The sequence below is a fragment of the Mytilus edulis genome, chromosome 7, assembly GCF_963676685.1.
Source record: "Mytilus edulis chromosome 7, xbMytEdul2.2, whole genome shotgun sequence".
NCBI lineage: Eukaryota > Metazoa > Mollusca > Bivalvia > Mytilida > Mytilidae > Mytilus > Mytilus edulis.
Genome location: NC_092350.1, coordinates 70,670,206 through 70,683,036, shown reverse-complemented (window position 1 = coordinate 70,683,036; position 12,831 = coordinate 70,670,206). Strand labels below are relative to the sequence as shown.

Genomic DNA, 12,831 nt, shown 5'->3' with positions numbered 1-12,831 from the left:
CTACCGTTAACGTTGCATCCTCGTGTCAGAAAATTTTGAAATGCGGAGCCGAAAACCGAGCTGTGTTGGTAACTGTAGATGCTACCGTTCTGGCCTTTCTTGTACGGGTTGTTGTATAGGCAACTATCAGGTAATTATAAAATAAGCAACCTGTCTTTCTAACCAAACTAGGCATTTAAACTTAACAAAGAGTGTTAACACTTGTTAAGTTGATGGTAATTATATGTATTTGCCGCCATTTTGGAACCGGAAGTCACTATTTTTCTTCATTTATGTGTTGTTTCGTCGTACTTAGGAACTTTCGTTAACGTTTTATCATAACTTACATTGGATTATACATCCCTTGTGAAGTTGCTTGAAAGTATAAAAATTGACATTTTTAACTTTTTTGCCGGCATTTTGAAACCGGAAATCACCTTTAGTTTCATTAATGTATTGTCTAGTCGTAATTTAGGAACTGTCATTTACTTTTTATCAAATCTAACATTGGATTTTACATATAACACACCTTTTAAAGGATAAACGAATTATTGTAAATTTGTAATGACGCCATTTCCGAAATGTGTGGTGGCCATCTTGAAAAAATGATATTTTTTTCTGGCCAGCAGCGGATTTTTTTTTAGTATCATTTAGTCAACCTTTATACCAAATTTCATGCTTGTATCACGATTTGCACAATTATGTCCATAATATCTCCCACTAATACTGAAGTCGTCATTATTGAGAGCCAAAATATCATCCAAATATCTAAAAGTATTAATAAATTTGTGTATCAGATGTTGTTTCGATGGGCCTTTGATTTAAGAATGAATTATCATTGATGTGTTCATAATTATATGTTAACTGTTTACAAAATTTTAAATGTTTGAAATACTTAGGCAGGAGTAAAATACTTTTAGAGTTTTCGGTCCTTAGTGCTCTTCAGTTCGTACTTCGTTTGACCTGTTTGACATTTGTAATTTATTCGAGCGTCACTGATGAGTCTTTTGTAGACTGGCACTGGTGTAGAATTTCGGTCCTGGTATCTATGATGAGTTTATCATTGTTTATTTAGTGAAAGAAAGTATCTAGTTAACACAGAAAAATCAATGAGATAATCAAGACAATTCTAGTGAAATATCTATAGCACAGAATATCTTATCCAAATCGCCTTTCCCAAGTGGTAGCTAAGCATGTATACATTAAAATACTAAAAAAAGGTATTGTTTTTACAGGGAATACGATCATAACTCAATCTTGTCATTTGTAATCGAAGTTTTGACATTCTTACCTATTACTTCGTTTTATTTTGCGACTGTCATAGTGAGAGGCTTAGCTAGCTACAACCGATCCAATTTCTGAACGTTAAGATACATAATTTACTTTAGCTTGATCATTTGGATTGTAGAGCCTCAGTCATTTAGAAATAGATTTAAGAATATGAAATGTCGTAAAGATGTGCGAATGTTTTCTCATTTGAGATTAGCATCTGCTTCCTTATGCTGTCAAAAAATATTGTTCTCGGATTAGTAAGACCATATTTGTTGGTTTGTATCTGTTTGTATTGTTCACCATCAGGAGAAATCACAATGATGTTTTTAGAATTGATCCCAGCGACGAAAACATTTCCTTTTTTGTCTACACTGATACCTCCTGGATTACGTAAAACGCTTTTATTATTGAACTCCCAAACTTGTGTTCCACTGCATTCACCACCCACTTATCGTTACGGGGCGAGGTATAGAAAATCCTGTCACCATGCTTGGCAATGTACGAGTCTGCTGACAAAGACGCATTTTGAATCTTGGTATAGCTAAAGTCTGTACATGATATTTTGTATATATGTCTGTAACAACAACAAAACAATGATTCACCATCAAAAGTAACCCCAAAGGGTGTATCAGGTAGTTCAATGAACCTTTTAATTTTCTTGGTGATAAAATCCATAATCATAACACCAGTCTTGTCATGTGAATATCCAGTGGATATAGCTACTGTTTTAGCGTCTATGCATACTAAATCGTAGAAACTATAAAATTCCGCTGACATTTGGAGGGTAAAGTATGTCAAACCAAATGAGTTCAATGCTATAAGTTTCTCCCGGTTGTTATTATAATCCGTAAAAAAGTATTCATTTTGCGCTGTTACACAGCATCCACTAGTTTTAACACACGTAGTGTTCAGTTCCTGCTTAAGATTGAAATTTATATTGTTGATTGTGTTAACAACTTGTTTTTCTTGTGTTACTAATATCTGAGCTTGTCTGTCTTTAATTCTGATTAACTCGATGCCTTCAGACGGGCAGCTCACAACTATAGTGGAACCCAGTTTCTGTACGTTTGTTAGAAAATCCTGTATGTTAGGATCAATAGAATAACTCAAGGCAACTTTTTCTGCATTCTTATCTTGTGTTATAGAATGAATGCATTCCTCGTTTTTGGTTAACTCCCTCTGGATTACTCTCATACCAAGAAATGCTTGTATATCGGAAGCATGTTTGTTTTCAATTTTTGCATTGTACTGAATCAGTTTTTTTTCTTGGTCTTTGAGAGAGGACACGATTGATTGAATCGTTTCGCAACATTCCGCTTCTACTTTATGAAGTTCTTTCATGAAATCTTCTAGCAATCTTATCAAGGTGGCTGTTAATCTTTTGCTTCAAGCGAGTTACATCTGAGATGATCAGTTCCTTTTTATCCCTAATTGTTTTAACATTGGACTCCCTGTCTTCTCGAATTCGACTGATATTACCCATTATATCCTTTAGGCCTTGTTCCATATCTCGGAACATTTCTGATTTTTTTACGTCGAGTGTAAGATCTTCAAGAACTGTCACTCCATCGCAGTTACCATGTTCCTTGATACATTTGTAACAAATAGGACATTCGTGCTTTACACAGTACTGTGTGTATTTTTCATTGTGATAACTACAAAATAAGTCAATATTGGCGATAAACAAAGGTAAATTGTTGTTAGCTGATATCGGGATGACTTGATGAGCTCGGGATGATTTCGACAGGCTGTGGTGTTCTTCAGAGTTAATGCAATGTGCTTCTTCACATTCCGGACACCAGTGTGTGGATGATGTGGTAAGATGTCGTAGATCACATATCGCACACAGTGATTTATTAGTCGCCATAATTGGTTGTTCTCACTGGAAAAATTCAAAAGAATATGATGTTTAGTTTTGTATTTGTAGTTGGTTGCTTTAGTAGTCCGAAGGTTTAATACTCAAGCGAGTTATCTAAGTCTTGCCTTGGTTTGGAAAGTAATTTGTTGATAAAATACAAAGTTGATAATTTTTCAAAGTAGAATTCATGTTTGATGATTGAAAGATTAATGGGTCTTTATATATTTCTTAGGATATCTTACATACAAGTATTGAAATACTTAAAGATTGAAATGGAATATAGAAACTGATTGTACTAAACTGTAATTAATATTGCTAACGGTAATGTCAACCTATCTAGAGGAAATAAAGGGTATATAATATAACTGTATGCCTTAGATAGACAAAGGACGTCATTAAATATAAAAGATAACTTAATGGGGGAAAAATTCAATAAAATCATCAATGGAGAACGGATAAATTCATAAGTCAAGTTCAATAACACGAACAACCCATTTTTATGTCTTTTTATAAAATAAATTATGATTTCAGCCATGTTGAACTAATCTGCTTAACATTTTTGCAAATTTAAAGTTTTAGTCTTTCTACTTAAAATTCAGCAAGGAACATATCATAACTATAAAAGGGCATTAACTGAAGTATCGACTCGTGACTGGTAATTTCGACCATATTGACATAGTGTAGAGCTTAATTTGGTGAACTATCATTCTACTGTAGTTACTGCATATACACACAAAAAATAATGGATAAAAATCATCATGCAAGGACACAAACTCATATATAAGGCGTCGACTGATGAATTCGGTCAAATGCTCAAACATTTGTAGATTTTGTCCGGTGAATCATTGAAACAGTTTACTGTTTCTCTTTATTTTAATTTTCAAGATTATAGCAACGTTAACGTTTCCTTAAACATTGAAAAATTATTTTTAAAGGCAAATATTTGTTTTTGGCGGGGCTCGTTTTGCGTAGTCTTTACAATGTTTAGTTTTCTTTGTTATGCTTTGTGTATTGTATTTTCACCGTTTTTTGTTTTACCATGGCATTATCAATTTGTTTTCGACTAATGCGTTTGAATATTATCCCTTTGATATTGTTTGCATCTCTTTAATAACGTTTTTTCTGACAGGATTGATCAAATTTTATTATGAATAGGCAACTTCTAAAGTACACATAAAGAACTTATATCCTGTTGATATCGTGTATATTATGATATGGCAAGTTGAATCACTGTGATAGGTCGTTTGACTTTACTATTGGCTCCTATATAGTCTTTCCCTAATTGAAATATTAACAAAAAATGTCCTTTATCAAGTATCTTAGTTATTATTATATTAGAAAAAAAGGTAAAAAGCTAGGAAAACAAGAAAACAAACCTTACACGTCAACAAGGAAGATTGTTGTTATGACAACCGATAAACAATTTGAGCTATCGCTCTTTTCCTTTGCTAAATCTAAAAAAATACGAATTTCATTTGTAGTCTGGATTAGGCTTTTAATAATTTAGACAATGTATCAAAAGTTTTTCGAACAAAGACATGCATTAGTAAGGTTTGGCTTATTTTGGAAAATTCGATTTTTATACTCTTTTAATTCGTAAAGTTTTCTTGGATTTATATCGATTCATATAATCGAAAATATTCATTATTCTGTATCACATTTTCCAATACAGGCGCTATATATTCTTAAGTTTATTTAAAAAATTTATAGACTGAAACTAGTAAAATACATCGCATATTACATTTATGTATTATTTTTTCGTTTGTTCGCTTTATTTATAGCAAAACGGCGCAAAGATAAATTTCAATCCTGGTATTTATGATGAGTTTATTTACAACCAGTGGCCCAAAGATAAAATTAATTTAAAATTTTGAATCATGGTATCTATGATGAGTTTGTTCTTACCTTAAAAGAGGGACGAAAGATACCAAAGGGACAGTCAAACTTAACTTATAACTATTTTGTTTAAACTTTTGAAATAACAATGACATTCATCCTTTTGAGATTATAAATTATGCTCCGATGGTCGTAACTATAAACCCGTCGCTTTTTTCCAAATTTGACCTACCGTATCAGATTTATCTCCTAATTTGTACTAACACGAGCAATACGATTGGTGCCACATTCATTAGTGGAGCAGGATTTGATTACCTTTCTGGAGCACCTGAGATAATCCCTACTTTTAAAAAGGTTTCATATTGTTTAGTCTTTTCTATTTTGTGTTTTGTGTATTTGTTTGTTAGCCTTTTTCTTTCCTAGTCACAGCCTTGCATGTCAGTTTAATTTCGAATTAAGCGTTTAAAAGTCCCTTTGGTATCTTTCGCCTCTATTTAATTCATATCTTTAAAAATAACACTTTTCCCTTATGGTCTGCGTAACTATTTGAAGATTCAAAAGTATCTGATTTTTTCCAGATACCTTCCATTCCCTTAACATTTTTTCATACATAAGTAACATCAGCATCTTAGCTATTTTTAAGTTATATTTTCACACACAATGTTTAAATACTCATGAATATCTTCAATTGTATAATATAACATGAACTCTAATAAAATAAGCATGGTTAGAAAGAATAAATAGGTGATTGATCACGAACAGTAATTGTGTGACGTAAATGCACATAACTAATAATATATGAAAATTAAGATTTGTATTATTACTTTATATTTAATTTATATTTAAAATTAACTAAATACATTGTTCTTCCTGTCGGTTAGTTTATTTTACGTAGTTGGAAATTTAAACTTAAACCTCTTCTTGGTAATCGTACATTCGTATGATAATTTGTATGATAAACAAAGTATATGACACGTAAATTTAATTTTCATAGATTTTTCTAAGTATGTCTAAGTATGTGAAGCTGATATCGTTGCCTCGGTTTGACTCAACTTTTCTTCCTGCTCTATATATAACATGCAAAAGGTGCAAGGCGATCAACTGAGAGTTGAAAAAATGATTTTAAACAGCAAGACGTAATTGAAATAGCTATATAAGGTACATTTATATTTGTATATGTTTTAGTCTAGAACACTCGTCAAATGAGACGCTATACTAATCTGTGCTCATTCTGATAGATTCATTTTCTTTTAAATTTATATGTATATATAAAAAAAAAAAAATAAACAGCAAGACGTTATCGGAATAGCTATACAACATACAAGGTAATTGAACATTTGTATTTGGTTTAGTCTAGAACACTCGTGTAAAAAATTCTATACTAATCTGTGCTCATTCTGTTGGATTCATTTTCTTTTAAATTTATATGTATATATAAATTAACGAACTTCCTGTTTATAATACTTAACTTTATTTTCCTGCTCTTCATATTACATGTCTATCAACAGAGAGTTGAAAAATTTTTTAAACCACAAGACGTAATTGGAATAGCTATATAGGTTAAATGTACATTTGTATTTTTTTAGTCTAGAACACTCGTGTAAAGAGATACTATACTAATCAGTGCATATTCTAATAGATTAATTTTCTTTTAAATATATATATGTGGAAACAAATTAACGAACTTCCTGTTTAAAATGACGCCTCGGTTTGACTAAACTTCATCTTTCTGCTCTTCACTCAAGATGCATGGCTATCATCTGAGAGTTGAAAAAATGTTTTAAAACAACAAGACGTAATTGGAGTAAATATATAAGGTAAATGTAAATTTGTATGTGTTTTAATTTAGAACACTCGTGTAAAGAGATACTATACTAATTTGTTCTAATTCTGATGGATTCATTTTCTTTTAAATTTATATGTATATATAAGTTAACGAACTTCCTGTTGTTAATTGCGCCTCGGTTTGACTATACTTTGTCTTCCTGCTCTACATATAAGATGGCTATCAACTGATTTTCGGTACAAAAATGTTTTTACTGAACAGTAAGTCGTAATTGGATAAGCTATATAAGGTAAATGTGTATTTGTATTGAATTTAGTCTAGAACACTCGTGTGAAGAGATACTATACTAATTTGTGCTTATTTTCGTGGATTCATTTCCTTTTAAATACATATTTATACATAAATTAACGAACTTCCTGTTGATAATTGCGCCTCGGTTTGTTTAAACTTTATCTATCTTCCTGCTCTTTACTCAAGATGCATGGCTTTAAACTGAGAGTTAAAAAAATGTTTTTAAACAGCAAGACGTGATTGGAATAGCTATAGAAGGTAAGTGCATTTGTTTATATATATAGTCTAATCACATGTGTAAAGTGATACTATACTTATCGATGCTTAATCTGACGTATTCTTTTTGTTTTAAAATATATATATACGTTTATATAAATTAACGAACTTCCTGTTTATAATTGCGCATCTGTTTGATTAAACTTAATCTTCCTACTCTTTATTCTAGATGCATGTCTATCAACTGAGAGTTGAAAAAAAAACTTTTTTAAACAGCAATACGTACTTGGAATGTCTATATAAGGTACATTTGCATATGTGTCTAGAACACTCGTGTAATGAGATACTAGACTAATCTGTGCTCATTCTGATGGATTCATTTTCTTTTAAATATATATGTAGATACACATTTTAAACGAACTTCTGTTGTTAATTTCACTAATCTTTATCTACCTGCTCTTTATTCAAGATGCATGTCTATCAACTGAGAGTTGCAAAAAAATGTTTTTAAACTGGAATAGCTATATAAGGTAAATGTACATTTGTATTTGTTTTAGTCTAGAACACTCGTGTAAAGTGATACTATACTAATCTGTTCTCATTCTAATTGATTCATTTTCTTTTAAAATATATATGTATATATAAATTAACGAACTTCCTGTTGTTAATTGCCTCGGTTTGACTAAACTTTATCTTCCTGCTCTTTATTCCAGATGCATGCCTACCAACTGAGAGTTTTTTTAAACAGCAAGACGTAATTGGAATAGCTATTTAAGGTAAATGTACATTTGTATTTGTTTTAGTCTAGAACACTCGTGTAAAGTGATACTATACTAATCTGTTCTCATTCTAATTGATTCATTTTCTTTTAAAATATATATGTATATATAAATTAACGAACTTCCTGTTGTTAATTGCCTCGGTTTGACTAAACTTTATCTTCCTGCTCTTTATTCCAGATGCATGCCTACCAACTGAGAGTTTTTTAAACAGCAAGACGTAATTGGAATAGCTATTTAAGGTAAATGTACATTTGTATTTGTTTTAGTCTAGTGTACACTCGTGTAATGAGATACTTTAATAATTTGTATCCCTTTCTGCATCCATTGTATAAACAATTTAATCAACGTGTGTTTCGTTTGTTTTCAGCTCTTTATTGGTTAAAATCCGATTATGACGTCGAATGTTCTCGATTTCCTCTGAATTTAACTATTGTGACGGCATGAAAAAAGGCGACCATGTCTGATGACGTCACATAGCAAGAACACATCTTTTTGCAGATCATTCGAAAAGAAGGAATGAGTTTGCCTGCATATTATTTGAAAATCATTAGATAAACAGATGCTTTGCCTTCTAAAACATATTTATAATATATCTCATATACTTTATAATATATCTTATAACGTGCATAATATCTTATATATTAAATCAGGCATCTAATATATTTTATAAGATATCTTATAATACAGTATATAATATATCTTTTACTCTCCATAAGTAGTGGCAAATATTACATGCAAGTTTAGAACAAATTAAACATGCATCACTTTATTTTTCATATAATACCTATGTCATCATGTTGGCCCTTGATACCTAAAGCCGTTATCTAAAAGAAATATCTTATTTTGTTTTAAAAATTATGAAATATAATGGTGATAAGTTAAGCTTATAAGTTCATCAATACATTGGAATATATTAGAGTGACAAGTTTTGTTTAACAATATGTTAAAAAATATCTTTTATAGGATATAATGGCAAGTCGATCTAAGGTAAGATTTTCTTCTTGACAGTCAGTTAGCAATTGATGTCTATAAACGGTACAGCAAGATACTAGTTTTGTTTTGTATTCGTGTATCCCACTTACATATTTTGAGCCAGACTGATTTTCATAGGTCGGTCGATACGGGCCAACCATTCGATACTTCATAGAAGTCTGAATCAATACATCTTTCTTTAAGTTATTGTAATCAAAACAATATTCACCGTTAATTTCTATGCATTTGAACGCATGCAATTTATTACTTTTCGTTTCCGTATATCACAGAACTGGGTCGTTATCTCTGCTGCTGCACTACTGTGATCTATCAGTCCCCGAGGCTATCACCATGTCAGTAGTCAATACTTCAGTACTGATGTGGTTTATAAATTTTGAAATTATGAAGAAACTTAGTTTTCATCTCACTCAGTTAAAGTTTAACAATACAGCTGTTTCACAAACCATGCCTGGTTAAAAAGAATAAGAATTCCTATGCTAAATATTTACAAAATTGCAACATCTAAAGACGAAATGGATGTCAAATGAGGTTGTACCATTTTTTTTTATTTTTATCGTTCGTAAGAAGTATGCACCTTGATTGGTTAGCGACTTTCTGATTTTCATGTATAATAAGCAACTATATTTGATGTATATAATGTTTGTAAGTTGTACATGTACATTTAAGTATAATATAACATAGATCTCATTTTCATAGATCATTGGTCAACGATTTTTTTGTGTGTTTTGGTGTGTTTTTTAATTACCTTAAGCAAAAGTACATGTCTGCCTGACAGGATTTATATGACCTTTGCCTCATAGTCCTAAATTTAAAAAAAAATTTAAGTTAATGTGATACTTGTCGATAAATCTTTATGTTTAAAACTCTCAAAATACAAATGCCTTTCCTTAAGCAGGCGATTCATATAAACGTGTGCACTCTTGTTAAGAACTATCAGGTTAATTCGCTTTGTAATAATTGAAGGTTTTAGGTAGACCATGGTTTTGTTAAAAAAAGCAATATTTTATTCCTAAGTATATAAAGTTTCAGAAACAATTTGAGTATACCATAATGTCAACAGCACTGATTAAAATGTTTTTCGTTAAAATAAAACTCCTCTATAGAAACATGACAAAATGTCTTGTTTTTTATTTCAGGGTAAAAAGTCAAGTTCGGATGAGGTAATAATTAACTTGTCATGTGATATATTGCTGGCTTTAATTTGTAAAGAAAGTTAATTTGTTTTTAAATGCAAATAACATATCTTGAGACAGACATGTCGGTCGGTAGTGGTCAAATATTAAATATCTTAATAAACATGATACGGTGGATTTATTTTATTTTCGTAGGTCCAGTTTTCGTGGATTAAGGAGAACTTGTATTTTTGTGGATATATTAATTGGATTTCGTGGTTTTTCAAAAATCTTCATAATTTCCTATACAAAATTTGTAATTCATTGGAAATTTGAATACGCGGTTCCTGGCATACCACGAAATCCACGAAAATTGGTATCCAACGAATAATAATGAATCTACAATAACGTTTAAGTTTATATTGTTTTTTCTTTTACTGATTTCACACAAAACCATAGCTTTCATTTCTATTCATTTGTTTAATAACATAAAGAGAGACATTTAATGACGATATCTTATCAATTTTATATTTAAAACACTGGTGAAGATAAGAAAAATAAAAAAGAATAAGATGTGTTGTTGCTTCGTCCATTAGCTTGTTGATCACCCTTCACCCTACATTTGTTTAGATCACTGGAATACATCCGGTTTTGTTGTGGTATTTTTATTGTCTAATATCAATTTCCTTTGACAAGTTTAGTTCAATTTTCATTTAAAAGAGGGTCAAAAGTTACTAGATGGACATTCAAACTCATAAATAGAAAATAAACTGAAAACGTCATGGCTAAAAAAGAAAAGACAAACAGACAAATAATAGTACACAAGTCACAACATAGAAAACCAAAACTTAAGCACACGGGCCCCACCAAAAACTGGGGGTGATCACACAAGTGCTCCGGAAGGGTAGACAGATCCTGCTCCACATGTGACACCTGTCGTGTTTTTCATGTTATTACCAACCCGGTAAATAGTCTACTTCGGTAGGTCACATTGTTGTATTTAAATCGCTCTCTGTGACGTTTAGTTGTAATAACTTGCGGACCATTCAGTCAATCCTCTATAAAAGTACGTTCTCAATTAAAAATGGAGATCAAATGTTTCTCAGCATATTTCCACTCATACTGTTCAGAAGATTTGACCTTTGATTGCTTTTATAATGACATTTGAACAGTTGTGAGTAAAATATTGTTTGCTGTCATTTTAACATCGTCTTGTTAAATCGGAAAAAAGAAGCCTCTTATTTTTGTAAAACTATGAAATTGGTATGTGCTCAGACAAGATAATTATGAAGATACCACAGTTTAAAAAAAAGAGTTCCACAACTTTAACATTGAAAGTTATGGAATAATCTAGATGTGATATTTTGACTGCAATAATGACTAGTAAAAAAATGAAAAAAACACGTTTAACAATTGCATTCGTCCGGAGCACTTTTCTTGATTTACCTTGTTCAGGAACGCTCAAAAGTACTGAAACAGTTGAATAGCTATATGACAAAAATACCTAAAACAAATAGCCAAATTCATCTAAGGCCAACTTTGCTTGAAGGAGTTGAAACCTTGGTTTCTTTATAATTTAAAAAATTATAAACGGACAATTTTAGAAAGGTTTGTTATAAATTATATAAGTACCGAAGTCCTGACTACTGAGCTGATTATACCCTCGGGGACTGAAAGTCCACCAGCAGAGGTATCGACCAAGTGATGAAAAAATTGAAAACAACACGATAATAATTTCATGCGTCACAAGCGCTTTATTTGGATTAATCTTCATCAGAAACGCCCAAAGCCAAACAATAGAATATTGCTCGTAGAAATAGCAACTACTGTTTATAAACATAACGAAATGTTTTTCTTTTTCTTTTGCAGGATTCAAAGAATAGTTCCGATGAAGTAAGTGTTTCCTCCCTTAATTCATTTAATGTATGTTTGTCTATAATTTGTAAACAAAAATTATTAAAAACAAAAACAATTTAGTAATCTTGTTTTGAAATGCACATTATTTTGTTCAAGATTAGGCTACTCTTTGTGGTCTTTGTGTAAACTTTGTATAAGGGCTGGATATTTATTTATTTTGAACTCGATCATCGTCGTAGAGCAAATGACTGTCGAAATGCGTATCTTTTGTATTTAAATTAGTTAATAGCCTATTTCCCTGACGGTATCAGGATATAGGTATTTAGTCGGATCTTAACATGTACTTGTGATTTGTTTATAACCGGTATTGATAAAGATAAACAAACTATGTCGAAATGTTCAGGAATTAATTAAATCTGTAATTGGGTAAGTTGATGCAATCATACGATTTTTATTGCGTCTTACACTTTGAGAAGCAAATAATCTTTAACTACTTTATTAAAATATTGTGTAAAAACGTTACTTATGAGCTATGAAAGTCAAGTGGCTCGAGCATTTTTCTGAGTTAGTTTTAAAAAATTTCAAAGAAATATATTTTACATTGGGTTAGCTTACATTAGTCTTCATTATCCTATAGATTAACAACTTTTGGTTATATTAATAATGTAGAATATCTTCATTGAAGGTGGAGCATGAATGCACAGTTAATTAATTATATTTATGTGCCATTTGTATACAAGAGTGACATTCCTTTGCATTATGCTTAGATTCGAAAAGGTCAATGTGGGATTGTCTCCCTTTAACAGGTTCATTTTTTTATAAGTAGGTATAGGTTTCTGATTTAATTTT

The 12,831-nt window shown here is 31.0% G+C and overlaps 2 protein-coding genes across 2 annotated transcripts in view; one reads left to right on the top strand and one right to left on the bottom strand.

The window, feature by feature from the left end:
• Window positions 1-2,575: 2,575 nt before the first annotated feature.
• On the bottom strand, window positions 2,576-3,118 carry LOC139483380 (uncharacterized). Its single transcript, XM_071267399.1, has one exon. The coding sequence runs from the start codon at window positions 3,116-3,118 to the stop codon at window positions 2,576-2,578; it is 543 nt and encodes a 180-aa protein (XP_071123500.1).
• A 2,864-nt stretch (window positions 3,119-5,982) lies between these two features.
• LOC139482101 (uncharacterized) overlaps window positions 5,983-12,831 on the top strand; it is a 52,094-nt gene continuing 45,245 nt past the window's right edge. Inside the window, exons 1-5 of the mRNA XM_071265764.1 lie at window positions 5,983-6,103; window positions 7,952-8,014; window positions 8,984-9,007; window positions 10,150-10,173; window positions 11,995-12,018. Of these exons, the coding sequence (XP_071121865.1) occupies window positions 8,990-9,007; window positions 10,150-10,173; window positions 11,995-12,018 (66 nt within the window). The 5' untranslated portion in view covers window positions 5,983-6,103; window positions 7,952-8,014; window positions 8,984-8,989. The remainder of the gene's footprint in view (window positions 6,104-7,951; window positions 8,015-8,983; window positions 9,008-10,149; window positions 10,174-11,994; window positions 12,019-12,831) is intronic.